At 33.9% G+C, this 13,302-nt stretch overlaps 1 protein-coding gene across 3 annotated transcripts in view; it reads right to left on the bottom strand.

Annotated features, from left to right (window-relative positions):
- The window catches only part of Sec23 (transport protein Sec23), a 250,336-nt gene that overhangs the window by 19,898 nt on the left and 217,136 nt on the right, over positions 1 to 13,302 (bottom strand). Inside the window, exons 20-21 of one of the 3 annotated variants that reach the window (XM_090376546.1) lie at positions 12,206 to 12,268; positions 3,592 to 3,618 (exon numbers count right to left, since the gene is read on the bottom strand). In XM_090376546.1, coding sequence (XP_090232672.1) covers positions 3,592 to 3,618; positions 12,206 to 12,268 — 90 coding nt within the window. Of the gene's footprint in view, positions 1 to 3,591; positions 3,619 to 5,783; positions 5,787 to 12,205; positions 12,269 to 13,302 lie in introns of all 3 variants that reach the window. The other 2 variants (XM_090376548.1, XM_090376547.1) reach the window with 2 other exon arrangements.

The following is a 13,302-nucleotide window of genomic DNA, read 5'->3' as shown; positions in this document are numbered from 1 at the left end:
GAAACCAAGATATGGACACTGGGATCCAGTACAGATCAGTATTACTGGACGTCCCCCTTACCACGTACAGATGCCCATGCCAAGGGGGCAGACTGTTTGCAACTTTGCTTACAGGGGCAGGCAAAGAGTGTTTTGTTTCAGAAACAATGAATAACTGGAAGGTCTTGGAAGATGGAAGGCAAACTTTTGATGAGCAAAAGAAAAAAGGGGAGATACAGTGTGTGTGTGTGTGTGCGTGGGGGATGAATTGAAGGTAGGAGAAGCTCACCATCTTCATTCAATTTTTTATTCTATTTTTATTTATATTTAAAAATAGAATTCATTTGAGTTTGTTCCTAGCTTTTGTTCAACAGTATAACCATAAGCACTAATTCAGAAAAGCATTTCGTTAAATACATTACATCAAAATAATTCAAACTTTTCCTTACAAAAAAGCATTACATATGACAATGAAAACAGCAGTGGTAGTAACTCTTCAGCAGTTATATAAAAAATGTAAGTCAACTTCTTGACTTTTACCAGTTACAAAATACACATTTCATTTTCTAAATATCATTTAAGCTTTGCAGCCTATTCAAACTTTTTTTTTTTGCACTGCTGTTATTCAGACTATATGTCATTTAAATTTTACATAATTTGGCAGTTTTAAATGGGCTTTTCTTAAACTCATTAATCATGTGGAACCACTTTGTTTTTCTTCTGCTAGACTAACAGATACCTCTGCCAACTACATACAGGACTGTTAGAATACCTTACTTTGAAGCCATCAGCACTACTCCACTTGTGTAGTTAAGCTTCTTTATTATAATAATTTATCTAAAATAAGTAAGAAAGTTTAAAAAAAAAAAAAAACACTTTACCATGTGAAATATTTAACTAATTCATTTGTATTAATAGAGTTAGGCTGAAACGGTCCTAATAACTAAATAAAATTGGCTATATTTTGGATTTCTATGCTGAAATCAGGCTTGGATTTTGGTTTCTAAAAAATTATGTACAAACAGAAGTTAACACATGACACTACATAACATGAACTCAGTTTTTAACTAAATCAAAATAATTTTTGGTTGAAAATTAAAGGATTAGAATTTATTATATTTTTATTTTTTGAACTAGCCATTACTTTAGAAACCATATCTACTCTGACACAGATACATATGTAGTATAATATATGACAGACACTCAGGAAAAATATTTACCTAGCTTTGAGAGATTGGAATTTTAATAACTAAAACCTGTATGGATGAAATTTATATAAATGTAACACTAAAAATTGTTAATTATTTATAATATGGATTACAAGTCACAAAATCACCAAGTTCTTCACAAAGAACAAATTATCAAATAAAACTTATGTTCTTGCCAGGAGAAGTCTATAATTTGATCATATGAGAGACAAACTGTACCACACTAAACAACTCTAAATGCTGAAATAATATTAAAGGATTAGACATTCTTGAAACCAGATAACACTAACCAGGGAACTAGTTAATGGGAACAAAAGCAGGTAGAGGGTAAGAATAATCTCATTGCAATACTTTTGCCCAAAGCCAGTGATATAAAAATTTAAACTATGATAATATAACATCCAAAAGTTGAAGGAACGTTCTGGATCTACTTCAGAGGTTATAGCTATAGCTGAGAATTGTCTGCTCTATGATTTTTTTTGTGTTGGTGGCTCCATTCTGTGGGAGGTTTTAAGAATCGGTCTCAGTTAATGAAGTCCTTTTTCTGAGGGTTCCTGTATTTGGATATGGCCCCTGTTGACTTTGACATGATTTTATCCTTGAACAGATTAAAGAACTGTTGATTGAACTGTACTCCTTGGTTTCTGTAAATGGAAGCATCCCTGTCTCACATTTGATAAAGAACACTTCTTTGAATGTGCTCAGCACACATACTTGGATATATTTATCCTTTTTGAAGAATCAGTAATTTCACAGCTTGTAATCCATAGTACAGAAATGAACAATTTTTGGTATCAACATTTCCATAAAATTCATCTCAGCAAGTTTATGTTATTAAAATTTCGGGTAAAAAAATTCTCTCAAGTGTCATGTATTTTATTGCATATATATCTGTACATCAAGTATGGTAGATATACCCTGTGAAGCAATGGCTAATTAAAAAAAAAACATTTCCACAATATGACAAGTGTCTCAATCCATACTCAGATCTAATTGTGGGAGGGTAAAGTAATATGATTACTTTACACTGTTAATATTATGGATTGTAATAAATAACTTCAACCTACATTACTTGTAAACTTACTTTCTACAAAGGATAGGTGCTTTGAGTATAACAAGGACCTGTAAAGGGTATCTGAAATAGTTCTATGACGAGATAGAATATCAGTAATGTTAGTGGTCTTCTCTGATAGGTGTTGTTGGGGATTTTTGGTGAACTGACTACTTTGGTCAGAGTACCAGTTCATATGGTAAGCTAATTCATAAGGTGTACAAGTGTGGGCCCAGGCCAGTTTGCACATTTTGTGGGCTGAAAAACTTGGAATATCTCATCCCATATGGTATTATAATTAATGACAAGTGGTAAATCCACTATACTGTCATGGAAGACTGATAGGCAGTGCAAATGACAGCAAAGGGTGATTGTATGTGATTGTATAGTATTACAAAAATGTGATTGTATAGTATTACAAAAATGTGATTGTATAGTATTACAATGCTGCAATTTTCTTCATTGTAATGAATGGTCAGTTCATATAAAATATCAATGATAAGGTAATCATTAAATTATTTTCAAAATAAAACATTAATTAAAATGGTGTAATCAGGAACTAAATATTGATAGAGAATTTAAATCTGCAAATTTTTGATTAAAAATGCAAACAGAGATTTTATGGTGGTTTCTATCCAGCTTCACTTCAGAAAATATCCTTTCTTTGCATAATCGCTAACCACACTGATGTACACAATTAATAGGCAGTGATCACAAACTCATTCTTTGACACTTGTGGTGGCATTTGGGGAAAGGAGGGAGAACGATGAATTAAGAACAAAATATTATTCCAATGACAGCTGCAGATAAAACGATCAGAAAAATCTGACTGCTGATAAGAAAGAATGTACTGGTTTTATTAACAGCAGGTACAACAGCCAAAGCAGCACAGATTCAATATGAACTGGCAATATTTTTTGAATCATAATTGTATTTTTTTGTCAAAAATAAAATCTGTCAGTAAAGGATTCCTGTAAAAAAAATTTCAATGATTTCTCTGAAAAACTATATTTTAATTAAAAATGAAACTGATGATTAAATCATAACTGAAAAAATCTGATAGTATCTGTAGCAGCTACTGTAAGAAACTAAGAAAAACTTACAGTAATTACTGTAAGAAAAATCCATACAATTTGAAGTGAACTGGAGAGAAACCATTATGAAATCCTACAATTTGCAATTTTAAATTCTATAATTACTTTCTGTTGTTTATTAGTGCTTATAGCCACTGTGTAATGTAATATATTTCTTATTCGATAAATTAAGAGATGAAATAATTATTTTTCATTTTCATTTTTAGAAAAATAAAATATTATCCCTCCACCATTTAAGAAAATAGTTTTAAAATACTACCGTAGGATATGTTGGTGGTGGTGCTGCCTGTGAATATACACAAAAAAAAATAAAATTAAATAAATAAATAAAATAAAACAGAAATCAAAATAGACAAACTTTTTAAAATGAAACAAATGTTACCTTTTTTTTTTTAAATCAGTAGAGTGTGATAGGATTATTACAAAAGATTTTCACACAACTTAATCAAAGCGAAGGAAATTTCTCAAAGTGTTTTCAGTAAACTGATTCACCTTATATCCACACAACACTGTATTCCTAATTCTGTGCTGTGGCAACAATCAAATGGTAACAGCAATTGTAATGGCATACTGGTGGAGTAAGTTCACTGTGTACTTTTGTTCCAGGACACTAAATCAGCCATATCCATTCAGTGTGTGTGTGTGTGTGTGTGTGTGTGTGTGTGTGTGTGTGTGTGTGTGTGTGTGTGCAAAGCACATTCAAGACATGCCAATTTGCTTTCTGATTTACTTATGGAATGAGAGAAAGTTATGTTAGTGAAGAAAAAAATGGAGTGTTTCAGCAAGTTTCTTTGCAGTCCACACAAATCAACAAAAAAGCAAGTCAGTGTCCGTCAGTCAACTGTGTGAAAGATCTTAAGGAAAAGAGCTCTCAGTGAAACAACAAAATTCCAATACTCAAGTATCTCAGATAAGAACCCCCTAAAATTTTATGAAGTGACTCACAATACTGAAGTGCCTGATGTAGTGTAAAAAATTATAGGAATCCTAAAGTATCAAAACTTTATTAGACATGTTGGAGAGAACTTGTGTAGTTGAGACCCACTAATTTTTGTAAAGTCGGACAAATACTAACTTTTTGTGATTTTTCTTTTGTAGAGATTTTCTCATTTTGAATTTAGAATAAATGGTGTGAATTTAACCAAATAGATAGTGTAAGCTATTAAGAAGTATTTTTGGAATATTAAATTTTAGAAAGAAATTCTCTTACCTGAGATTTATCCAGGAATGACTGCATCCGTTAAGATGTAATTAGAATAGTATTGAAATGAAATAAACCCAGTAAGACGACAAAGGAATAAAAGCAAGCTTTGATCCTAAATCCATGCATGGGGAAATAATAGAAGTGTGACATTAGAAGTATAACGGGAGATGAATACCTGAAGTTTGATTGGGGCTTTTTGTTTATACCATCTTCAAAGGGAAGAGAACGTGTCAAAGGCCGTATTTATAGCCCGGGCACATTCCATTGCCGTATTTCGAAAGGGTGTTTGAGTAGGTGAAAGCAAGAGAAGTAGGATCGAAGGAAAATTCCCATCCCCTTATATTACACTTAATAGCTTGGGAATTTGAAAAATTTAGAACAGTTTAAAGGTTTTTTTTTTTTTTTTTTTTTGAGAGAGAGAGGGAGAAAGAGAGATAGATATGACCTGGATGGTGGGGGGGGTATGTTTTGTTATTAAATTTGAACCTATAGGATGTTTGTTTTAAGTCCCATTTATCAGAAATTATTATTTGTCTATTTGTATGTATGTTTATTGATTACTGGTGTTGATCTTATTGCCAGAGTCTCACGGTTTCTAACTTAAATTTTGTGTCTTGTTTGTCTATTATTATGGTTTTTTTTCAAAAGATGGGTGATGTCCTGTGTCTAAGTGATGAGCTACTAGTTCACAACAAAATTTTCTTGTCTGGTATATTTTTTCTTTATTATTTGAGGCTACTTTTAAACTGCTTTTGTGATTTTGGATTCTTGTATGTAATGATGTTCTCGTGCTGCCTATATATATGCAATCGCAGTCTGGTGTGCAAGGAATTGCATAAACTATGTTTGTTTGTTGTTTAAAATCTATTGTCTTTTTATTGTTGGTTGCACTTTTTAAAGGTTCTTGTTTCTAGTTTCTTGGATCTGCTGAAGGCTAGGTTTACTAATTTTTTTCAAAGGTTGTTGGTACGTTTCAATGTATGGGAGGCCTATCCATTGTTGTTTTTGATGTGAAAACATCTATGGGGTACTAGAATAAAATCGATTGGTAATGAAATTTTCTTGCAACAGAAATGACGGAATCGATTGTTAATGATTTTACTCTAGTGATTTACTCTAACGTTGATTTGGTAGAGTAAGCAGCGGGTAGTAATATTATGCAAGAATAAAATGCAGACTTTAATAAAATCTGCTTTTCAAGGTTTTGATCAACATCGATCAAAACCTTGAAAACCAATTTGATCGACCTTCTAGGTAGCATAAGTAAATTTCAATCAAATCGTTCAAAAATTTTGAAACGGTTTACTCTGGTGCTGTTGAATCACAGAAAAAATATCTCCGGTAAAAATATCCCATTTTCTTGTTATAATTATTATAATAAGATTATTTAAGTAGGTAAAACTCCAAATCTTGTGTACAAGTCCATATTTCGACTAACAGTTACTTCTAATATTAAATAGTGAAAAAAATCTTAAAATTCAATACTGTTATGTGGAAATCAATACAAACTATTGTTTCACTGCAATAGATGTTGGTGCTTATGGATGCAATGGTGATTTGAACATTTTTAAAAATTCAAATTTTGGAAGACACTGTAATCTAATCCTCCTAGTAATCTAATGGTTACTTCTAATATTAAATAGTGAAAAAAAAATTGCAAAATTTGATACTGCTTTCCCTGCCCGCTGTCCTCCTAGGTTGATATGCCTAGAGTGTGTATCCCCCCCCCAACTTGACACTGTTTATAAATTGCGAACTTGTTTACCGATTTTAAAACAGCAGGATGAGGAGGAAAACACCCTATCTCAGATAAGCACCCCCCCCTCCTCAACATAAAACAATCAGAAAGAAAACACCTTCACAATAATCACCCAATCACAGAATTCGACCGTACAATCAATCCGTTCTACAACAACACACACTGCAGACAAGAGTTAACCAAATAATGGATTTAGCATTTAAGTACTACTATTAAGATTATTTAAGTATATTAAGATAATTATAATACTTAAACGTTTGATTATAATTTTTATGATTTTTTACAAATTTTAATCTGTGATTATTGTCAGTAATATGTGTTAAGTATAATAATAATAATAATAATAATAATAATTAGAAAATGGGATATTTTTTCCAGAGATATTTATACCTGTTACTATTGCTGCCATAGATGTTTTCACATAAAACAAGACATCTTTCGTGCATACAGGGTAAACACTGTGCTTTTTTTCAACAATGGACAAGCCTCCCGTTAGCATTTTTCTGTCTTTATAAAAATTAGCGGGTCTTGACTACAAAAGTTGTCTGTCCAACAATACTGAAGTGCTTGAGAGATGAAGCAACACATCACTTATCAATAAAAGTGAATTGACAAATATAGTGTGGAGCAGGAAAATTACCTGCCCACATGAAACACATTACACACAACCAAAACGGTCAGCTCCTTTTTTACTGTTTCGGTATGAAAGATGTACAGTTTATTCCTTTTGCAGAATGCACAATTACTGGTGTTATTTTTCTGTGGAAATCAGGAAGATCTCCTTCAGTGTGTTTCAATAGGACAGTGATCATTCACATATCCACAAGGAAGTATTTCAAAATTACAAACATGTCAAATGAGAAGGCTTCCTATTTCTGGAGTTGATATAGGGAAGATTTGATATGGCCTTTCCCAAAATAATCACTGGATCTTGCTCTGCTTCATTATACAAGGGGGGGGGGATCATTTGATCTGTGTACTGGTGCAAGATCTTAATTATCACCATCTGAATTTTCTGTGGATTTCTCCTTCTTGAAACACTCTCCCTTGAACTTTACACACTTTCACCACTGTTGTACCCATGCATTAAATGCTTCTTGCAAGCCATTTAATGAAAGACTGTGAAGTGGCCCCATTATGGCGATTTACAAGTATCGTTGTGTTGCACGTGAAACATTTGCCTTTCAGAGCTTTCTTCAGATGTGGAAACAGGAAGAAATCACATGGGGCTAAGTCCGGTGAAAAAGGGGGATGAGGCACAACCTCTGAACCTATGGCAGTGATCACTGTCTGCACAATATTAGCCGTATGGGGCCTGGCACTGTCTTGATGGAGAAACCACTTCACATTGGAATATGTCTGTCCTACCAAGACACTCATTACCATATGCTTCATTCATCTCTTTAATTGTTTCTGATGCATTTAAGTAGCATCTGACACAATAACAAATCACATATTGCTGTTCAATCTGTATGTCAAACATGATACTTGCTTCAAAACAATCGTCAGTAAGATGTGGCTAAAGGAAAAAAAAAAAAAAACTCTTCATGCAACATAGCTAGAAAAGTACCAGCATGCATACACAGGGTCTGCTCAGTAGCAATCAGGGAGAGTGCCTCTAGTGGAAGTTATGGAAAGTTTGCACAGTAAGCATAAAATCTTGCACCAATCCGCAAATTAAATGATCACCCCTTGTATATATAAATGGGTTATGCAAAAGTTCAGGCTCATGTTCCTCTTATATTTTCTACAGCTATGAAGAAACACTCATCAAACTGTGACAGGTGTTGGAATATTTCTTGGACATTTGGAGAGTGAAATGGGATCCCATACTGAACACTGTGGTATACAGAGTACAACTTTGAGAGATTTTCTTCACTTTAATATATAAAATTACCATTCTGCAGTATATAGATGCCTCAAAATAAAATCTAAGTTTAAAAGGGTATTTTTTGTAATATCCTGTTAACAATTATACATCAATAATATAACCAAACTGAATTCTTAAATATCTATTACTGAGAAAATCTCTTTTGTATATATAAGGGCAGATTTTCAGGATGGACCAATGTAACTCTACTCTCACTTACTGTTATGTGAGTGTGTTCCCAGCGGCTCAGCAGACAATACAAAATGGTCTTGGATTCTGTCACTCCAAATATAGAACATATCATAAAGTTCAGTACTGTATTTTCAAATTTCTGTAAAACACAATGTGGAACCCACTGAAATTCTATGCGGCTGTGTGCTAGGTATGAAGAGATCCCGTCATACAATTGTGAATGACTGAACAACAAGTTTTCAGAAGCCTGCAAAGTAGCCACAAACTTTGACATTTATGTTTAGCTGATCGCCATAACTGGCACAAACATTTAACATGCCAAAGAACAGATTTTGGAAAGCAGGTATACATCATGGCACATGATACAGCATTCAAAATATGCATAAGTGTTAGAAATATGGAAAAGTTTTTTTCGATAGTCACTTGCTATTTAAAGAGGTGTCAGCAGGACGGATGTCAAAGATGTTAATTTTTGACTAGAAGGTGCAATGTATTGCCATAGATACAAAACACTCATACTAGTTTGAGTTGGAATGGAGGAAAATGCATTTATGCAGTGAATACTGACAAGATGAGACATAGGTGCACCACTTACCTGAGTCAAAGTTATCTAATAGGGTGTGTTCACAAAGATTTCCTGCAACCAAAAAAAAAAAATTCAACTCATAGCCATCAGTTAGAAGGCCATATGTAATAATTTTTGAACGAATTGCAGTATCATTGTTGTTGATAATGTTGATATTCTGCTATGAGGTTTGACAATTAATGTGCAGTTTATGGTAGATTAACACACCACACAATGACAGGCATCAGAAACTGGCAAGAAAAGACTTTGGCAACTAAAAAGCATATCATCCTGCTGCATACCACAAATGTGAATGACACTGGCAACATTGAAATGATTGGGCCTCCTTTAATTTTCATTACTGTGAATCAGTGAGAGAGAATGGCTATATGATGAACCAAGCCTTTCTTCACTACCAACATCAGTGCCTTGCAGACATTTTATAACTAACATATTTGTACCATTTTACCAATTAAAAAAAAAAAAATCTTTCTACCCAAATGCTCCACTCTTTTAGTATCTACCTAATTCCTCTTCTCAAGCTTTGGGAACACACGTTCATACATTATTTGTATTTCACTGTTAATTTTCATCTGTGGTTAAATGTGGTTATTGTAAAAATGCCAATTAAGTATAAGGAGGTGTTCATTTAAGCATGAAACCCCCCATACAAGATGCAAGCCAAAAGTTTCTGGACTGGAGCAATAAAATTAATTTAGACTTATATTAGTTATATTTTGGCATTACTCCCTGCAAAGCAGTCCCCTACAGGGTTTACATCAATCCCAGTGCCTCTCCAATTCTTTGAAGCATCTTTGGAACTCCTGTTGCATGAAGTTCTCCAACCTTTTCTCCAAACTGAATTTCGACAATGTCTTTTAATTATTGTCCTTTTAACTGGATTTTCATTTTGAAGAATTGGAATGAAGTCACAGGGCACAGATTGGGAGAATAAGGAGAGTGTGGGACCATCCATTTGTTCTTGGCTAAAAACTGCTGAGCCGACAAAGTCATGTGGAGGGTGCATTGTCACAATATAGAAGCCAATCCTGAGTGAACCACTATCTGGGCAATTTCTCCTGACATCCTCCCTCAAACACTTTAGGAACCTGATGTAGAACTGGTGATTTACAGTTTGGCCCAGTGGAAGTAACTCCTGATGAACAATTCCTCATGCTCTTGATGTTTTATCTTACCTGGTTTGCCATTTTTGTACGTGGAGATGGACTTTTCCACTGGGGCAATGCTGCTTTGTTTCAGGGTCTAAAGCTTTCATTTCAAAAGGACAGAAACTTCCTTCCTTAGGAAGGAAGTTTCTGTCCTTTTGCTTTCAGGGTCCTGCATGCAGAAAGCTGGTTCTGTTTGTTTCTCACTGAGCAAATGGTGCACAAATTTTATGGCAAGCTATTTCATGTTAAAATTTTCAGTTAGGCCTAGAATGTCATAAGTATCATTAATCACACACCGTCTGTCCTCATGGATAACTTAATGCATTTTTTCAACATTTTCATCAGTCCAGTTTAATAATAGATACAGTCAATCCTCGTATAACACATGTTTACACTACACGAATTCGATCATACATGATTTATAAACAGGGGAACGATATCTTATATAACACGAAGCGAATTCGCTTATGCACGATTCGCCTTTGTGTTTACAAGAAATGGCAGTCGAACGCGGAATCATCTCAACTGAACGCAACACAATAGGAATGAAGAGAAGATTCTGAAAATGTATTTGTGTTTTACATCATGTGTTTACAAGGGGAAACACATTTCACCATAATAATGAAAAAACCAACACAATTCCAGCTATCGGTATACTCACAAATGCAATTAGATCAAGTTTACTACCAGTTTGTAACAGATTCCACTAGCAGAAACGCAACTGGAAATTGTTTTTGTTTTATGGTAGTAACCCCTAGAAATGTGCTTTAGTAAAATGTGAAGTGTTAATAGTGTATCTCTGCCTTTACAGTGTTGTTTATTCAGTTGCTACATGGCAGTAGCTTTGTTTATGTATATCAAGCGTGCCTCCTCGTTTTGTAAATGTGCTTTATTCCCTAAAAATGAGTAAAATAATTTTTACTTAAAAGGTGTGGAAAGGAAGCATCCTAGTGAAGACACTGCAGATTCAGAGAGAAAAAGAAAAGCAATATCGATAAACAGAGGCAGACTGGGTCAAAAATTCTTACCCGGGAAAATTTATAGTGGCCTCATACTATGGTTTATGGCCAAAATCACACCGGCCTCCGGTCCACCGGGGTTCCCCGGTAAGGCTTATGGCCAGTCCACCTCTGTCGATAGAGAAAAAATATGAAATTGTGAAACGCTTTGAGCGAAATGAAAGACCATGTGATACAGACCTAAATGAGGCAATGCCGAGAATTACAAAGAATGCAGAGAAAATAAAAACAACTTTCATAGCAGGAACAACTCAAAGTGTAATTAAAATCCATTAGATTAAGACACAAAGAATTGGAAGAGATGGAACGACTGTCATCTGTTTGGATAGAAAATCAAACAAAAAACGAGTTTGCTTACGATAGAAGCAAAAGCATTAGCAATATTTTATAATGCTATAATAAAATAATAAAATACCTAAGTATTTTATTACGATTATTTATTGTGTTTGGTAATGTTTTGGTTATAAATGTGTGTGTTCAATCTTGGGTGGTCGGCACCTAACCCTATTTTTCCCATAGGGCCTGTTGTTTATATTGCACGATTTTGCATTGCACGAGGGTTTCTAGGAACACAACTATCATGCTATATGAGGACTGACTGTACCATGAACATTGAAAATCCTCAACCGAAGTTTGGCAACTTTGGAAATGTGAATGCCATTGAAAAGTTTGTGTTCTACCCATACCATCATTACCAAATGCTTTTTTAAGCATTTCATAAGTCTCTGAAGCTGTTTTTCCAAGTTTATGATAAATTTTTATGCAAATTCACTATTTGTTAATGTCTGTCATCTTACTTGGCTACAAAAATTCAAGTGTGCTTTCAATTTCACACAACACTGGTTCAACAAAAACACACCAACTGTACAAAAGCAAAATGTTCTATTGGCAAAAAATCAAACTAATTCACAATGAATTAGTTCAGAAGCATCTAATGGTGCACTGCTTATACTATGTGTGGTTGGCACTCCATGTGGCCAGTCTGGAAACCTGTTTTGCATCTCATATTTATAGAAAACACAGAGGACTGAAACCATTCAAATCTTAATTTCAACTATATTATTAAATGCAATATTAAATATGATTAACACCCACCTGACCCCAGCTATAAGTGTTGTGCGTTATTGATGGATTAACTTTGGATAATAAAAATCTTGCCTGTAAAGAAATAAAACAGAGATCATTAATGATGCATAAAATTATAACAGTTTAATAATTAAAAAATTTATCAGTGTTTTCAGTTTAAATATCAACTACAATTATTGGCAGGACAGACAATGCTAAGCCAAAGTTTAAAACATGTTTTTAGGATACAGAAAAATTTATTTTAAGTGCAAAATTCAATACTTTTCTAAAATATACATGTACAGCCGCTCCCCGACTTGTGTAAGGATTGCGTTCCGTGGAACTCTATGCAAGTCGGAATTTCCCTAAATGCTTATGCAACACTTGCAACTATGCACACTTAATTTGATTGAAGCAAAAAAGAAATGTTCGACAAACACGTAAATAGAATTATTTATTCAATTTTTTTATCACACACGCAGGAAAAAATTACAAAAGAGTACAATATTACAAAAATTTCGAAATTATAAAATTACAAAAAGAAAGAGAAGATAGGCAATGCCAGCAAGTTTTATCTTTCGAGCATCATTGCCAGAATTAACTCTCCAGCTGATAAGCACATGGTTGTGGAAGTTGAGGGCTGTGCAGATTTAGAAGGGGTTTTTATCAACACATTGCAAAATTTCTCAGCAGCTGCAGAAGCGGCACTGGCAACTTCATTGCATACTTTGATGTTTTGGAAACCAGCACGATGCTTGAACCTATTAAACTACCCGTTGCTTGCCACGAACTTAGTTTGGGATTCACTGTACTTATCCTTAATTTCTTCATAAATACTTCTTGATTTTGCTTGAATGGTCACTGGACTCAGGAGCACTTGCTTCTGAATCTGATTTTCTAGCCATATTATTGATAGCTTTTCCATCTTCGATATAGCACCTGAATGCTGTTTTGTGATCACCGTTGATCTTAAATGTGTTGATCCTTTAACATGTTCTTTTATACGTGCATTGTCCCTTAAAATAGTATTCACTGTTGAAGCAGCGAAAACTAATTCCGTGTAATAGACGACAAACTTTGTCCTGCTTCATATTCTTAATTAATCATCTTCATTTCCTAAATCAATT

Source organism: Mastigoproctus giganteus, chromosome 6 (assembly GCF_048544385.1).
Source record: "Mastigoproctus giganteus isolate SK-2022 chromosome 6, ASM4854438v1, whole genome shotgun sequence".
NCBI classification, from domain to species: domain Eukaryota; kingdom Metazoa; phylum Arthropoda; class Arachnida; order Uropygi; family Thelyphonidae; genus Mastigoproctus; species Mastigoproctus giganteus.
This window is presented reverse-complemented; position numbering and strand designations above follow the sequence as displayed.